The sequence below is a fragment of the Salmo salar genome, chromosome 05, assembly GCF_965601325.2.
Source record: "Salmo salar chromosome 05, fSalSal1, whole genome shotgun sequence".
In the NCBI taxonomy this organism is placed as follows: domain Eukaryota; kingdom Metazoa; phylum Chordata; class Actinopteri; order Salmoniformes; family Salmonidae; genus Salmo; species Salmo salar.
Window position 1 is genome coordinate 18,235,862 of NC_138295.1, and position 16,818 is coordinate 18,252,679.

At 43.9% G+C, this 16,818-nt stretch overlaps 2 protein-coding genes across 2 annotated transcripts; one reads left to right on the forward strand and one right to left on the reverse strand.

Annotated features, from left to right (window-relative positions):
• The first annotated feature begins 449 nt into the window (after positions 1-449).
• stx5a (syntaxin 5A) lies at positions 450-9,195 on the forward strand. The gene is made up of 11 exons (XM_014198961.3): positions 450-561; positions 1,074-1,325; positions 5,613-5,683; positions 5,970-6,025; positions 6,136-6,206; positions 6,421-6,537; positions 6,659-6,715; positions 6,820-6,898; positions 7,042-7,148; positions 7,230-7,351; positions 7,531-9,195. Exons 2-11 carry the CDS (start codon positions 1,263-1,265, stop codon positions 7,688-7,690), a joined length of 903 nt encoding a protein of 300 aa, XP_014054436.1. The 5' UTR covers positions 450-561; positions 1,074-1,262; the 3' UTR covers positions 7,691-9,195.
• Positions 9,196-9,329: 134 nt separating this feature from the next.
• On the reverse strand, positions 9,330-11,404 carry zgc:162144 (RD3 domain-containing protein). Its single transcript, XM_014199009.3, has 3 exons — positions 11,083-11,404; positions 10,377-10,681; positions 9,330-10,192 (listed from the first exon to the last, which is right to left on the reverse strand). The coding sequence occupies exons 2-3, from the start codon at positions 10,679-10,681 to the stop codon at positions 9,823-9,825; spliced, it is 675 nt and encodes a 224-aa protein (XP_014054484.2). The 5' UTR covers positions 11,083-11,404; the 3' UTR covers positions 9,330-9,822.
• Positions 11,405-16,818: the final 5,414 nt, after the last annotated feature.

Sequence of the window (16,818 nt, forward strand, 5' to 3'; positions counted from 1 at the left end):
CCCTTTCCCACTCACATTCTGGAGTTTAGTAATCACGGTTATCTCTACTATACTCTAAAGCAGGTTAGCGTTTTTGGTTATGAATCTTGTTCTGGAGGCAGCTCTGCAGAGTTGTCAGTAGCTGGCACAGCCACAAAGTCTGACCACACTGCTAACCCTAATGCCTAAACAACATTTTTATTTTCATGAATTTTTACAATATAACCAATTTTGACTTTGCAGTTGACCTATGTAATGGGAAATCGCTTCTTTCTGCCTCCAGGACAAGACTCGTGACAATAAACATCAACCTTCTACTCTGTATGCGCTTCACTATCCACGCATAATTGAATACAGTCCAGTTGACTTGAAAGCTGCACAAGTTGACATATATGTTAGAAAACATAAGATATGGCGACATCTGGTGGTATGTGGTGACTCCTTTCTCTGACATATTTCATTTAAGCAGTGGTGGACGTGGCAATGACGTCAGGATCCGGAAATGACCCGGATTTAAACTTTCAGTCCCGGCTTGGTAAAAACATCGAACGATCTGTGAATTCTTGTGGAATTTTGCTAATAGTAAGTCGAAACTGATCACGTTTATCGAGGGAACCTATATATATACACATTTGATTGGCGTGGTGATGAGTTTTCTTTATTCAAACAAAACATTCAAGCCACGTCTCTCGGGTTAGCTAAAAATCAGCTGGGATGGAGTCGGCTCTTTAAAACTAGCTAACGTTAGTTAGTCAACATTAGCTTGGCATAACTAAATAGCTCAGTACCTAAGAACATTTAAATGACAACAGATATCTAGCTAGCTATAATTGTATATTTCATCACTGTCAGATAAGATGTCTGGTAGCATTTCGTTTCAGTTTGTGTTGCCGTGGTAATGATGGCTTTGCTAACATTAGCTTACTTGTTACTAGCTAGACACATAAATGGGGGCTTGATTGCTAAACAAATTGGCCAAGCTCCGATTTGTTGGGGGAATTGAGACAACGTATTGATAGCTAGTTAGGTGGCACGACAACCTAGCAAACTGTCACTTGAATTAATTTGGTTATGTTGCTCCTATCATATTACAGATACATTGAGAATGACCGTGTGCATCATTGGACACGGATTGACACCTCGCAGTTAGGAGTTGACATCAGGTGTAGTGACTGTTTCCACGGAGCACGGACCGGTCTATAGTACACTACCGAGATCTTTCAGACGTCAGACCCTTCCTCCTTGGCGTGCCCAGTGCAGGCTGGTGATATACAGGCGGCAGGATGACGTGCAGGGATCGAACCAACGAGTTCCAGTCCGCCTGCAAATCCCTACAGAGCAGACAGGTATGTAGGTATGGGAGAGGCAGTGGCGATTTTAGCATGTAAATCTTGGTGGGGGATGCATGCCAGCAAAGCCACAACACTAAACAATACATTAATTGCACTATAACGGTGACAAACGGTGCCCACAAACTGTTAGGGCCTACATTATTATTATTTTTTCTTTCTTCACCGTTATTTAACCAGGTAGACCAGTTGAGAACAAGTTCTCATTTACAACTGCGACCTGGACAAGATAAAGCAAAGCAGTGCGACACAAACAACAACACTGAGTTACACAAGGAATAAACAAACCTACAGTCAATAACACAATAGAAAAGTCTATATACTGTGTGTGCAAATGAGGTAAGATTAGGGAGGTAAGGCAATAAATAGGCCATAGTGGCGAGGTAATTACAATTGAGCAATTAAACACTGGAGTGATAGATGTGCAGAAGATGAATGTGCAAGTAGAGATACTGGGGTGCAAAGGAGAAGGGGAGAAAAAATAACAATATGGGGATGAGGTAGTTGGGTGGGCTATTTGCAGATTGGCTGTGTACAGGTGCAATGATCGGTAAGCTGCTCTGACAGCTGATACTTAAAGTTAGTGAGGGAGATATGAGTCTCCAGCTTAAGTGATAATTTTTTTGCAATTCGTTCCAGTCATTGGCAACAGAGAACTGGAAGGAAAGGTGGCCAAAGTAGGAATTGGCTTTGGGGGTGACCAGTGAAATATACCTGCTGGAGCGCGTGCTATGGGTGCTGCTATGGTGACCAGTGAGCTAAGGCAGGGCTTTACCTAGCAAAGATTTCTAGATGACCTGGAGCCTGTGGGTTTGGCGACGAATATGAAGCGAGGGCCAGCCAACAAGAGCATACAGGTCACAGTGGTGGGCAGTATATGGGGCTTTGGTGACAAAACGGATGGCACTGTTATAGACTGCATCCAATTTGCTGAGTGGAGTGTTGGAGGCTATTTTGTAAATGACATCGCCAAAGTCAAGGATCGGTAGAATAGTCCGTTTTATGAGGGTATGTTTGGCAGCATGAGTGAAGGAGGCTTTATTGCGAAATAGGAAGCCGATTCTAGATTTAATTTTGGATTGGAGATGCTTAATGTGAGTCTGGAAGGAGAGTTTAGTCTAACCAGACACCTAGGTATTTGTAGTTGTCTATATATTCTAAGTCAGAACCGTCCAGAGTAGTGATGCTGGACGGGCAGGCAGGTGCGGGCAGCGATCTGTTGAAGAGCATGCATTTAGTTTCACTTGCATTTAAGAGCAGTTGGAGGCTACAGAAAGAATGTTGTATGGCATTTGAGCTCGTCTGGAGGTTAGATAAGTGTCCAAAGAAGGGCCAGAAGTATACAGAATGGTGTCGTCTGCGTAGAAGTGGACCAGAGAATCACCAGCAGCAAGAGCGACATCATTGATATATACAGAGAAAAGAGTCGGCCCGAGAATTGCACCCTGTGGCACCCCCATAGAGACTGCCAGAGGTCCGGACAACAGGCCCTCCGATTTGACACACTGAACTCTGTCTGAGAAGTAGTTGGTGAACCAGGTGAGGCAGTCATTTGAGAAACCAAGGCTGTTGAGTCTGCCGATAAGAATGTGGTGATTGACAGAGTCGAAAGCCTTGGCCAGGTCGATGAATATGGCTGCACAGTATTGTCTTTTATCGATGGACCTTGAGCGTGGCTGAGGTGCACCCATGACCAGCTCGGAAACCAGATTGCATAGCGGAGAAGGTACGGTGGGATTCGAAATGGTCGGTGATCTGTTCGAAGACCTTAGAAAGGCAGGGTAGGATAGATATAGGTCTGTAACAGTTTGGGTCTAGAGTGTCTCCCCCTTTGAAGAGGGGGATGACCGTGACAGCTTTCCAGTCTTTGGGGATCTCAGATGATACGAAAGAGAGGTTGAACAGACTAGTAATAGGGGTTGCAACAATTGCGGCGGATAATTTTAGAAAGAGAGGGTCCAGATTGTCTAGCCCAGCTGATTTGTACGGGTCCAGATTTTGCAGCTCTTTCAGAACATCAGCTATCTGGATTTGGGTGAAGGAGAAATTGGGGAGGCTTGGGCAAGTTTCTGTGGGGGGGTGCACGGCTGTTGAGCGGGGTAGGGGTAGCCAGGTGGAAAGCATGGCCAGCTGTAGAAAAATGCTTATTGAAATTCTCAATTATTTTGAATTTATCGGTGGTGACAGTGTTTCCTATCCTCAGTGCAGTGGGCAGCTGGGAGGAGGTGCTCTTATTCTCCATGGACTTTAGTGTCCCAGAACTTTTTTGGAGTTTGTGCTACAGGATGCACATTTCTGTTTGAAAAAGCTAGCCTTTGCTTTCCTAACTGCCTGTGTATGTTGGTTCCTAACTTCCCTGAAAAGTTGCATATTGCGGGGGATATTCGATGCTAATGCAGTACACCACAATATGTTTTTGTGCTGGTCAAGGCCAGTCAGGTCTGGAGTGAACCAAGGGCTATATCTGTTCCTGGTTCTAATATTGGGACATAAAGCTGTCCCAACAGCAGTCCCAACATCTCACCACTGCTACACCTGGCTAACAGTGAAGCCTTGTCTGGCAGCGAAACAGTTCATTCAGCCTCATTTACTGCCTTTAAAAAAAAAAAACATAGCTGATAATGCTGACTTGCTTAAACAAATGTGCTTTCTACTGACAATTGAGATGTGCAAACTATGGCAATAGGGGACGACAAGCAGATAAGAGGCAATCCATAATTTCGATTAAGACATTAATGAGCGAGAGACGACGGACGTAGTCAATATAACTTTTTGTTCAGCACTTTTGAAATGTACAACGACAGAATTCAGAACATGGACCTTACATATAAACAGACAATGAAAGCTCTTACAATATTCGATGATTACATTTCTCTTCAATAGGTTTTTGGCAAACAGGCACACACCGGCTGCGAACGATGGGTTTACAATACCGCGTTGGTGAAAATAGACCAAATGATTAGGATGAGGCACATGGGGTAATAACAGCTTACTACACAACATACACTTAGTATTACTTTCTTAGCTACAGTTTACATATCTCTCTTTCATCCTACATAATTTATGAAGCAGCATAAGTAATGTTTGTACTCACGTTGTTGTGATGTGCTTGAACAGGAAAGTGGCCTGGCGGTCCTTCGTGGGCAAATTTTGTCATCAAAGAGAAAGATGCTGGATTTACAATTCCGAGTTGAATGACTGTTCAAAACGTGTTTTCCCCTGAGTTCTCAGTTGTCTTGAACTCAGTTAGCCACTGATTCCTTCCCAAACCACTCATTGTTGAATTTGCGACTTCCAACTTGTTGTCTGTTAGTGGCCGATGAGCACCGAGACGTTTTATCTATACTTTCTCTTCATATGACAAGGATGGAAAAGGATTTGATTGTCGACTTGCTTCATGGTGACGACTGCTAGCTAAGATTTTGAAAGTATGATGTTGACAGTCCAATCAAAGCTACTGTAGGTTTAACGTGATGTCATTCTATCTGTGGCAAATGACCTTGAGCCTCCTTGGATGGGCACTTATTTTTTCTATTTGTTACTTTTACCCCTTTTTCTCCCCAATTTTGTGGTATCCAATTGGTAGTTAGTCTTGTCTCATCGCTGCAACTCCCGTACGGACTTGAGAGACAGGCGAAGGTGGAGAGCCGTGCGTCCTCCGAAACCCAGTCAAGCGACACTGCTTCTTGGCACAATGCCTGCTTAGCCCGGAAGCCAGCCACACCAATGTGTCGGAGGAAACACAGTACTCCTGGCGACCGTGTCAGCGTGCATTGCGCCTGGCCCGCCACGAGTTGCTAGAGCTTGATGGGACAAGAACATCCCTGCCGGCCAAACACTCCCCTAACCCGGATGATGCTGGGACAATTGTGCGCCGCCCCATGGGTCTCCCGGTCGTGGCTGGCTGGCTGAGATAGAGACTGGACTCGAACCAGGATTTCTAGTGGCACAGCTAGCACTGCGATGCAGTGCCTTAGATCACTGCTCCACACGGGAAGCCAGATGGGCACTTCTAATATAACTCTAATCTTAGAATTGGCGATGCCGTACTGTTCCATGAGTGACACACTTTTTTTTTTACCTAAAAATGCGGGGCTGAAAACAGGTGGGGCTCTGCACTAAATGACGTGTCGCCACTGGGGAGAGGCAGGGGCAGTGATGTTGAAATAGCCATCTGAAACACAACCTATGGGAGATGGAGGAACCTATTCATTCCCCCTCTTGTAATCTGTCACAGATGATGTGTCTCTTTGAATCCCTCTTTCTCATTCTCTCTCTCTGCAGAATGGTGTTCAGCACACCAAGCCAGCCCTCAGTGCTCTGAAGCAACGCAGTGACTTCACCCTCATGGCCAAGTGAGTCCCACTGCCAGCCAACGTGCTCACATTACACAGTTAATCCACTCAGGGGTGTAGTTGGCACCTGTGTCTGATCTGAAGTTCTCCATGGTGTTTTAATCACATTGTAGTTCTGCATGATCTCTCTGGAATGCAGGCTGTTCTTTTCTGTTGTCTTATCATTTTACAGAAGGACATACTTTACATTCTGCGTATGTACATGCACTAGCAGTTCCTTTTCACTGTGTTCATGTTTAGGCCTATCACTGTGATGCCAATCTTGTGTTGTTTTGAACCCCTCCAGGAGAATAGGGAAGGACTTGAGTAATACATTTGCTAAACTAGAGAAACTCACTATTTGTAAGTATATGTCAATATTTATGTTTCAATATTTATGTGACAAATGGCTATTTGGAAAAACTCTGCATTTTTCTATAGTTCTGGATATGTCTGTTTTGACCTTTTTCCAGTGGCTAAAAGAAGATCTCTATTTGATGACAAGGCAGTGGAGATTGAAGAGTTAACCTACATCATCAAGCAGGTGAGATTTTTTGTTTGTTTGAATTGACACCGATACAGGAAAAGCCGTCGGCTGTTTCTCGTTATGAACTATAAATCGCAAACACGATGACCAGTCAGTCAGGTGGAATCTCTAGGCGAGTGACAGACCTAGCTGTTTGAGTGGGCGCAGTCTGTGTTACACTGCAGTGCCCTGTTTGACTCCCTCCGCCTGTCTCCCACTATTCCCCTCGCAGGACATTAACAGCCTGAACAAGCAGATTGCCCAGCTGCAGGATCTGATCCGTTCACGTGGAGCACCCAGTGGCAGACACATCCAGACCCATTCCAACACCATCGTCGTCTCCCTGCAGGTCTGACTGCCAGTGCTTTTCTACTGCATTATGGAACTGATGTGGATGAGTAAAATGATGTAGCCATATGAAACCTGAGGCTTTATAAAATCAACAACTCCTTGTTTTTGTTTTGTTGCAGTCCAAACTGGCATCTATGTCCAATGACTTCAAGTCGGTTCTAGAAGTAAGAACAGAGGTAAGATTCACTGGAACTTTGTCACTCTAGAACTTTCTTCCATTAAACCTCAAGAATCCTCGTAATTGTAGGTTGCCTATATCATTCTCATCTTCTTTCTCTAGAACCTGAAGCAGCAGAAGGACAGGAGAGAACAGTTCTCTCAGCGTCATGTCTCTTCTCCTCTCCACGCCAACAACTTTAGTAAGAAAACCCACCACGTTTACCTCACCTTCAGCCTCTAATTCCTACACCAGATAACTTCACAAATGTCTCTGTGAATTCCAATCACAGAACTTTATTTTCTCTTCCTTCTGACTGACTATCGTTTCTCTCTCCTCTGCCAGAGAGTTCAGTGTTGATGCAGGATGAGTCCAGGAGTATGGGGGCTGAGGTGGCCATCGACATGGACAACCATTCTAACCCTCTGCAGCTCCAGCTCATTGATGAGCAGGTACAAACACTTTCTTATCACCTGTATTGTGTGTGTGTGTGTGTCATTGTGTTAGTATAATGTTGTTTCTCTGTGGTGTAGGACTCGTACATCCAGAGCCGTGCAGACACCATGCAGAACATTGAGAGCACCATCGTAGAGCTGGGCTCTATCTTCCAGCAGCTGGCTCACATGGTGAAGGAGCAGGAGGAGACTGTACAGAGGTGAGGGAGGGGGAGGAGAGCAGTATGATGGGGAAGCAGGGAAACAAGGTGGACGAGGGAAAGAGGAGCTGAGGGAGAAAGAGATGCGGTGTAGAGGGGAGGAGGGGAGAAACTTTGAGATGCTCGAGCACAGCCCGGTGTGTCTCTCAAGCCCTATGTGTGTCTCCTCTCCCATCTAGGATTGATGCTAACGTGGAGGACACTCAGCTCAACGTGGACATGGCTCACACGGAGATCCTCAAGTACTTCCAGTCTGTGTCCTCCAACCGCTGGCTCATGGTCAAGATCTTCCTCGTCCTCATCGTGTTCTTCATCGTCTTTGTGGTCTTCCTCGCCTGAGCAGGGAGAAATGATAGATAAAGAAGTGGAGGTTGAAGAAGAGGGAGATGGAAAAGTTCATTGTCTTTTGGCAGGTTGCTTCACTCCTATGAAACGTTAGTCCCTTGACCAGTAGTTCGGACGGAGTCATGCTATCTGACATAAGACAATGGGAAAGGTTGGGCTGAGACGAGGGGTTGCCACAGCAACAGGACAATGGGACAGGTGGAGTGTTATTGAACGGTTTGGGACTTGAGGTCCAGCAGCCCAAGAAATGATAGTAGTCTGCTGCCTAAAGCCTTGGAGAGCGTTTCTGAAGTGACCCTAGCAGATCTATTCTGTTCCTACAGACATTGATGAAATACCCCTAATGAAAAGGATATGCTATCGGAACACGCTTTGTATAGTATAAACAGAATACTTGTCATTCTGTTCTTTGTTACTTTCGAGAATAATTCATCTTAAACATTTAATCAAAAATGACTTATTTAATGGTTTGATTCTCCAAACCTAGTTTTGTTTCTTGGTAGATTTCCCTTTACCCCTCATGTAGCTTATTGTTGATTGGTTGTAAGACAGGGTGTCATCAGCTTTCTCTCTGACATGAGGGCCAACACAACAGACTGGAGTTTTCTTGAATTGTAATAATTTCTTTCGATTTTTGTTCCTCATTATTCTAGTTTTATTAAAGAGAGACTTGAACAATTCTCCCTCACTATCATTCACGCCACGCATGATTGGAAATGATTGTTGCTTTACTTTCTCTTTTTCTTTCAATGTTTCTTATTTGCCAAAAGGGCACTTCCAGTTTCAAAGAAATGTGACAAGACACCTGTGGTCTAAGCTGTTTTATGACGGTACAGGATTAAAGGTGGTTTAAACTGAAGAGGACATTCCCTTCATAGCCCCAATCATAAACACAATGTGACGAGTCAGACCCGAACAGTTTGTAACAAGTTACTTAATACTGTTATTGCAGATCTAACAGTTTAGATTGCCTGGTTTACCTGCCAGCAAGTCAGCTGGGGTCAGTCTGAATACTGTTACCAATGGCCGCATCCCAAATGGCAATCTATTTCCTATATAGTGCACTACTTTAAACAGAGCCCAACGGGCCATTGACAAAAGTAGTACACTAAATAGGAAATGGGTTGCTATTTGGGACCCTAATTAACAGGTTGTTATAACATCTGTTATAAACAGGTGACATGTCATTGGTTATGCCAGGGTTATGTAGAGCTGAAAGTACACTAGTGAAGTCTCTTTCTCTACCAAACTTGTCCGTTTGGACGTCACTGCTTTATTGGGGACTGTCCTCTTCTCTTCATCTCCTCTCATTCTCACTGAGGACAGATGTTTATGTACAGGCTATTATTTAATGACCGACCAGAACTTTTTTTAATAAGAAAACACTCCTATTTCTTCCCTCTTTTTTTTGCCAAATGCCTTGACTTCTACAGTGTGTAAAGTGAAAATAGTGCTAATGTATTGGATAGAAGTGCATATTAAAAAAGAACAATGGGGAAGTTGTGCAAAGGACTGTAATTCTTTACTGAGTAAGAGGATTATAGAATATTGATATAATGAATTGTTATAGAGTAACCATGCCAACCAAAGGACTGGAACTAAGCTATGCAGTAGTAATGGCCCCACAGTAATCCACACACAAACTTCATTTATTATCAAGGATCTGTTGGAAAATAAGACCTGTATTTTCTAGTTCATTTTACATGCATTTCAAGTGTTAACGCATTCGGAAAATGTAATTCACAATAAAAAAACAAAATAGTATTGTATATCTGCTGGCTAAGCTTGCAATTCTACTCTTGCATATGTAACTGCATTATGTCTAAACAGTCAGTGGAAATCTGCTGAGGTGTGAGCTGTCCACATGTTGTATCTCATCTTGACCTTCTCCCCTATCAATCTCTCATCTCCTATTCTCTTTTTCCATTTTAGTCATTTAGCAGACGCTCTTATCCAGAGCGACTTACAGTAGTGAATGCATACATTTCATACATTTTTTTTTTTTTTTTGTACTGGCCCCCCGTGGGAATCGAACCCACAACCCTGGCGTTGCACACACCATGCTCTACCAACTGAGCCACAGGGAAGACTGTGGCTCAGTCCATCCCTCCCTCCCGCTCTCTCCCTCAGCCAAGTGCACTCTGTTCGATGGGAGTGATATCAGGCATGCTCATGCTCCTCCCCTTCCTGGCCGCTCTCGCCACGTTTGCTGCTCCCTCCTGCTGCTCCACCTCGTCCTCCTCGTACCAGCTCGACTCCTCCTGCAGGTTGCCACGTGACCCGCCCAGGCCCCCACCCCTGAAGGGAGCGGGGCGGAACTTGGAGCGGAAGGATACAAAGGAGAGGCTCTTGCTGCGTTGTTTGTCCCAGCCGGCTGACCTCATCCTCATCTCCTCGTTCTCCTCTTCTCCCTCCACACAGTCACGTAGAACCGTGCGGAACAGACGAGCCACCTCGTGAACCTCCGGCTCAATCTCCGTCACCAGATTCCTGAACCTGGGGTAGAGGGCACAGGTCAAAAATGAGTTTGCGTGATACTGATAAAAGGTGGCACAAAGTTCACTTTGAAGACATCAGAACCTGTTGAGAATGATCATGAATCCATTTCCATGATCTACCTGAGACATTCAGGATATGTGTAGTGTACACTCTCTGACATGGATAAGGTACAAAATCCCACCTAACAATGACAGGGCCACACTGAGACGGTGGCACCCTGGCACACAGGTCCTGCAGTTCTATCAGGTCTCGGGGGGTCAGCTCGTAGGGTTGGTGGGTGGGGGCAGTGGCCAGCCAGCTGTAGTCAGCGGAGGAAGAGCTGCGCCGGCGCCGGCCCTCTTTCGTCACCCTCTCCAGGCGGATACGTTCGGTGCGCTTCACCATGGCACCCAGCTCCAGCATCAGGGTGTTGGTGACCAGTTCTTCTGCCGTACGCTGTCCAGGCACCTTCGGCTCCAGAGAAAACACTGCTGACCAGGGGAACATCTAGGGAGGGACAGAATTCAATTCAATCAACTTCATTTATTCCAGATGGGCAATTATTGTAAGAGAGGATGAGAGGAATCAGCCATGGGGATGGGACCAATACAAGTTATTGAAACTGTTTTCATGCTGCAAACTCATGCTGTTAATTTAAACACACTTAAAGTAAATGTTGTGTAATGTATCTTAATTGTTAAAGTTTGTTTAACTTTGTTTTTAAATCTGAGTCAAATAATTGCTTCATTAGGTAGATAAACACGCCTGGGGATGTTACTTGATTGATAGAACTGTAAATACAGGTAATTAGATTCACTGATTCTTTTCTGCTTTCGGTGACCTGCCTTTTTCACGACACAATGTAAAAGTTAATTTACCTGTAGTCAAACAAAAGCTTGATAGCTTACCTTTTACAAAAGTCAATTATTGAATAGTCTCCTTGTTTGTTAGAAATCCTCTTATCAAGATGCAGACAATGCCTTCATTTCACAGAATACTTTCTCTTTGTTTCTGTTGTCTTTAGTGTGCAGCTGCAAAAAATGAATGGTTAAAAAGAAAATGTCAAAACTATCACTCCTACACACCACTAACTGACCACCTTGCTACCTTGAAGGTCCGTGGCAGATAGGTATGTGTTCGTTCGTGATTGACAATGAATGTAATCCTGTATTAATATACAGAGTGATTGACAGGTCTTTTACAGGACTAACCTCATAAGCACACCTGGAGGTGTTGCTAGATGTGTCAGTCTGTACATATCCAGTCAGCCAACTAGAGCAGCGTAGCAGCAGGGCGTACCAGCAGTTTTGTTCAGGAAGCGTCTGTCATCTGTGAATCAAAACAGAGACACTGGACCTAAAATATACAGTAAAATACTAACAATATCCTCAGTGATGACAATGAGCATTTTCATGGAAGGAGCTCATAGGCCTACCATTTCAACACTGATCTGTGGCATTTAGACAGCACTCCAGAATGTTTTTGCTCAGATAATGGGCTAGAATAATGGCTCTGCTTGGATGCTGGTTGGTAGAGGAATGGTGTAGGTTTTGTCAATGATACCTGCATTTGATGAAGTTGAAATTGTAAACTTCAGATAGATTTGTATAGAACCCCTAGACCTATATTAGGCTGAGTGTGACATTGGGAAGGCATTTCTGCTCTTTCTGGAAGACCAAGGCACATACAGTGCGTTCGGAAAGTATTCAGACAAATCCAAATCAAATTTTATTTGTCACATACACATGCTTAGCAGATGTTATTGCGGGTATAGCGAAATGCTTGTGCTTCTAGCTCCGATAGTGCAGTAATATCTTACAATTTATATCTAACAAATTACACAACATATACCCAATACACACAAATCTAGGTTGGAATGAGTTAAGACTATATACATATGGATGAGCGAGGTCAGAGCGGAACAGACTAAGATACAGTAGAATAGTATAGAATACAGTATATACATATGAGATGAGTAATGCAAGATATGTAAACATTATTAAGTGAACGAGATACCGTAGAATAGTATAGAAAACAGTATATACATATACAGCCTCTAATGTGCTAGTGATGGCTGTGTAGCAGTCTGATGGCCTTGAGATAGAAGCTGTTTTTCAGTCTCTCGGTCCCAGCTTTGATGCACCTGTACTGACCTCGCCTTCTGGATGATAACGGGGTGAACAAGCAGTAGCTCGGCTGGTTGATGTCCTTGATTATCTTTTTGGCCTCCCTGTGACATCGGGTGCTGTAGGTGTCCTGGAGGGCAGGTAGTTTGCCCCCGGTAATGCGTTGAGCAGACCGCACCATCCTCTGGAGAGCCTTGCGGTTGCGGGCGGTGCAGTTGCCGTACCAGGCAGTGATACAGAATGCTTCAATTGTGCTTCTGTAAACGTTTGTGAGGGTTTTAGGTGACAAGCCAAATTTCTTCAGCCTCCTGAGGTTCTGTTGCACCTTTTCACCACACTGTCGGTGTGGGTGGTCCAGTTCAGTTTGTCAGTGATGTGTACGCCAAGGAACTTGAAGCTTTCCACTTTCTTCACTGCGGTCCTGTCGATGTAGATAGGGGGGTGCACCCTCTGCGAATGTGATGAAACAGTATTCAGACCCTTTACTCAATGCTTTTTTGAAGTACCTTTGGCAGCGATTACAGCATCAAGTCTTCTTGGGTATGACGCTACAAGCTTGGCACCTGTATTTGAGGAGATTCTCCAATTCTTCTCTGCAGATCCTCTTAAGCTCTGTCAGGTTGGATGGGGAGCGTCACTGCACAGCTATTTTCAGGTCTCTCCAGAGATGTTCAATCAGGTTCAAGTCTGGCCTCTGGCTGGGCCACTCAAGGACATTCAGAGACTTGTCCTGAAGCCACTCCTGCATTGTCTTGGCTGTGTGCTTATGGTCATTGTCCTTTTGGAAGGTGACCCTTTGCCCCAATCTGAGGTCCTGAGCGCTCTGGAGCAGGTTTTCATCAAGGATCTCTCTGTACTTTGCTCCGTTCATCTTTCCCTCGATCCTGACTAGTCTCCCAGTCCCTGCCGCTGAAAAACATCCTACAGCATGATGCTGCCGCCACCATGCTTCACAGTAGGGATGGTGCAAGTGTGGGAGATAAGCAGCTGTGCTGAAGGAGAAAGAACATAAATACATTGGCTATAGGAGGAGAAGATGACATCTGGTTCTAGTAGAGCAACAGGCCACGGTGGGAGGCATAGCGACCTGACAACTGTACTTGAGTTATGCAGAAAGGGCCCCAAATACTCAAGATAGCCAGACAAAGGGGCACAGAGAAAAGGATGAGCATGCAGTGCATGCATTATTTTTGTACCACATGAGGAGGCCCTGCTAGCATTATAACCTATACAGCTGTCAGATGTGGGCGTTAACAAGCAACAACTGATATGAAGAGATAATGGTAAAGAACGGTCAAGGGAAGCTATTTTCATATAGAGGGAGGCGACTCTATACGTTATGCAAAGACAGCATCCTATAAAGATAGGACTCTGTAATATGAGAATTTAGTCTTTTCCATGGAGGGGCTTGGCTCTGTTACGTGTGTAATAGGGTCCTTCCATGGAAGGGCTCGGCTTTGCTACTCTGTATTAAAGTCTATATTGAATTCACAAGTTCTTGTAAGAGTATTATGTTCTTAAGACAATTTTCCACGACACAAGCTCCAGACGTGACGCTTGGCATTCAGAACAAAGAGTTCAATCTTGTTTTCATCAAACCAGATAATCTTGTTTCTCATGGTCTGAGAGTCCTTTAGGTGCCTTTTGACAAACTCCAAGAGAGCTGTCATGTGCCCTTTACTGAGGAGTGGCTTCCGTCTGGCCACTCTACCATAAAGGCCTGATTGGTAAAGTGCTACAGAGATGGTTGTCCTTCTTGAAGTTTCTCCCATGTCCACAGAGGAACTCTAGAACTCTGTCAGAGTGACTATCGGGTTGTTGGTCACCTCCCTGACCAAGGTCCTTCTCCCCCGACTGCTCAGTTGGCAGGGTGGCTAGCTCTAGAAAGAGCCTTGGTGGTTCCAAACTTCTTCCATTTATCAATGATGGAGGCCACTGTGTTCTTGGGGACCTTCAATGCTGCAGAAATGTTTAGATCTGTGCCTCGACACCATCCTGTCTCGGAGCTCTACAATAATTATGGGGTATTTGTGTGTAGATTGATGAGGGGGGAAAAATGTAATACATTTTAGAATAAGGCTGTATCTTAACAAAATGTTGAAAAAGGGAAGGGATCTGAACACTTCCAGAATGCACTGTATAAGACAACTGTCTCATTAGTGACAGCAATAGTAACATCAACAACTATATTTAGATCATAATCATCGTCCTAATAACGCCGATGCTGTTCCAGGTATCGTCGTCTGGATTTGAGCGTAATCTGAGATTAAGTCTATGCATGAGGTAAAGCCGTCTCAATGCTGAGTGAAGTGGAAACCCAGCAGGGTTAGAGAAGTAACCACGTCTTCAGGCTACCCCATACAGACAGAGAGAGAGAACGAGAGCAAGAGAGAGAGAGACATTTGGAGAGAGAAGGAGAGAAAAAGAGGGAGAGAGAAAGCGAGAGAGACGGCTGGTGGGTGAGATTGCTGTAGCCTACTAATGAGAGAGACCGTTGGATAGGTGGGTGGATGGGGGTAGTCACTCAGATGGCTTATAATGGATGACACACTCATGTTATGTAATCTGAACATAAGCGTTATAGTCCGAACATAATACTCCGGGGCATTATAATCATCTTTCAGATGCTTGTGTTTTCATATACAATGTAAAAAACAATGGGTTGTCCTTGACGTTGGCAATGCCGGCAATTTATCAATTTGTATCTGTTTCACAAACTAGTCAGTTGGCCTAATGTGACAATATGGACATAACATGGACAGAATTTGTATCCAGAGAAAAAAATTTGCTTCCTATTTTTTTTTAATGATTGTAATTTCTGCAATGATTGATAATGGAATAACTTGTTGTCTCAGTCTAAACAAAAGCTAAAGACCCTCTTTTGAAAAGCTTTCTCTCTTCGATACCTACTGCAGCCCTCATACTTCACATACAACATCTGTTCTGCCAGTCACATTCTGTTAAAAGTCCCCAAAGCACACACATCCCTGGGTCGCTCCTCTTTTCAGTTCGCTGCAGCTAGCGAATGGGACGAGTAGCAAAAAAAACTCAAACTGAACAGTTTTATCTCCATCTCTTCATTCAAAGACTCAATCATGGACACTCTTACTGACAGTTGTGGCTACTTTGTGCGAAGCTTCCAGAAAAGAGGCGTTAAATTCTACAACCACCTAAAAGGAAGCGATTCCCAAACCTTCAACAACAAAGCCATCACCTACAGAGAGATTAATCTACAGAAGAGTCCCCTAAGCCAGCTGGTCCTGGGGCTCTGTTCACAAACACAAGGCCCCAGAGAGCTCCAGGACAGCAACACAATAAGACCCAACCAAATCATGAGAAAACTAAAATATAATTACCTGACACATTGGAAAAAATTAACCAACAGAGCAAACTGGAATGCTATTTGGCCCAAAACAAAGAGTACACAGTGGCAGAATACCTGCCCACTGTGACTGACCCAACATTAAGGAAGGCTCTGACTAACTGTTCCTAGGCCGTCATTGAAAATAAGAATTTGTTCTTAACTGACTTGCCTAGCTAAATAAAGGTAAAATAAATAAATAAAAATGTACAGACTCAGTGAGCATAGCCTTGCTATTGAGAGAGGCAGCCGTAGGGCCGCCGTAGGCAGAACTGGCTCTCAAAAGAAGACAGGCTATGTGCACACTGCCCACAAAATGAGGTGGAAACTGAGCTGCACTTCCTTTTTTTTTAAAAATTTTTACTTCCTGCCAAATGTATTACCATATTAGAGACACATATTTCCCTCAGATTACACAGATCCACAATGAATATCAAAATGAATATCAAATTTCTATTAGGTGAAATACCACAGGGTGCCATCACAGCAGCAAGATTTCTGACCTGTTGAAAAGGGCAACCAGTGAAGAACAAACACCATTGTAAATACAACCCATATTTATGTTTATTTATTTTCCGTTTTGTACTTAACTCTTTGCATATCATTACAACACTGTACATAGCTGTAATTTACATTTTAAATGTTTCTATTCCTTTGAAACTTTTGTGAGTGTAATGTTCATTTCTGATTGTTTATTTCACATTTGTTTATTATCTATTTCACTTGCTTTGACAATGTAAACATGTGTTTCCCATGCCAATAAAGCCCTTTGAATTGAATTGTTGTCTCTACCTTGCCTTTGTGCACACAGCCCAATAATGTTTGTACCATGTTTTGTGCTGCTACCATGTCGGGTTTCTACCATGTTGTTGTCATGTGGTGTTTCTACCATGCTGTGTTGTTGCCATGCTATGTTGTCTTAGGTCTCACTTTATGTAGTGTTGGGGTGTCTCTCGTGTCCTGATGTATGTTTTGTCCTATATGTTTATTTTTAAACCCCGTCCCCGCAGGAGGCCTTTTGGTAGGCCGTCATTGTAAATAAGAATTTGTTCTTAACTGACTTGCCTAGTTAAGTGAAGGTTAAATAAATACATTAAAAATAGTTTAATCATAGAGAATCGTCTTTCGTCGCTAGGTGTCATCAAAGAGGCCTTCAT

What these genes read in the sequence shown, in the direction of transcription:
- zgc:162144 (XM_014199009.3), bottom strand. Translation starts at nt 10,681, where the DNA reads ATGTTCCCCTGGTCAGCAGTGTTTTCTCTGGAGCCGAAGGTGCCTGGA. An exon ending in TGTGGCCCTGTCATTGTTAG is followed by an intron (nt 10,193 to 10,376) that starts GTGGGATTTTGT and finishes CCTCTACCCCAG; the next exon opens with GTTCAGGAATCTGGTGACGG.
- stx5a (XM_014198961.3), top strand. Translation starts at nt 1,263, where the DNA reads ATGACGTGCAGGGATCGAACCAACGAGTTCCAGTCCGCCTGCAAATCC. An exon ending in TAACCTACATCATCAAGCAG is followed by an intron (nt 6,207 to 6,420) that starts GTGAGATTTTTT and finishes TTCCCCTCGCAG; the next exon opens with GACATTAACAGCCTGAACAA. An exon ending in TCTCCACGCCAACAACTTTA is followed by an intron (nt 6,899 to 7,041) that starts GTAAGAAAACCC and finishes CTCCTCTGCCAG; the next exon opens with AGAGTTCAGTGTTGATGCAG.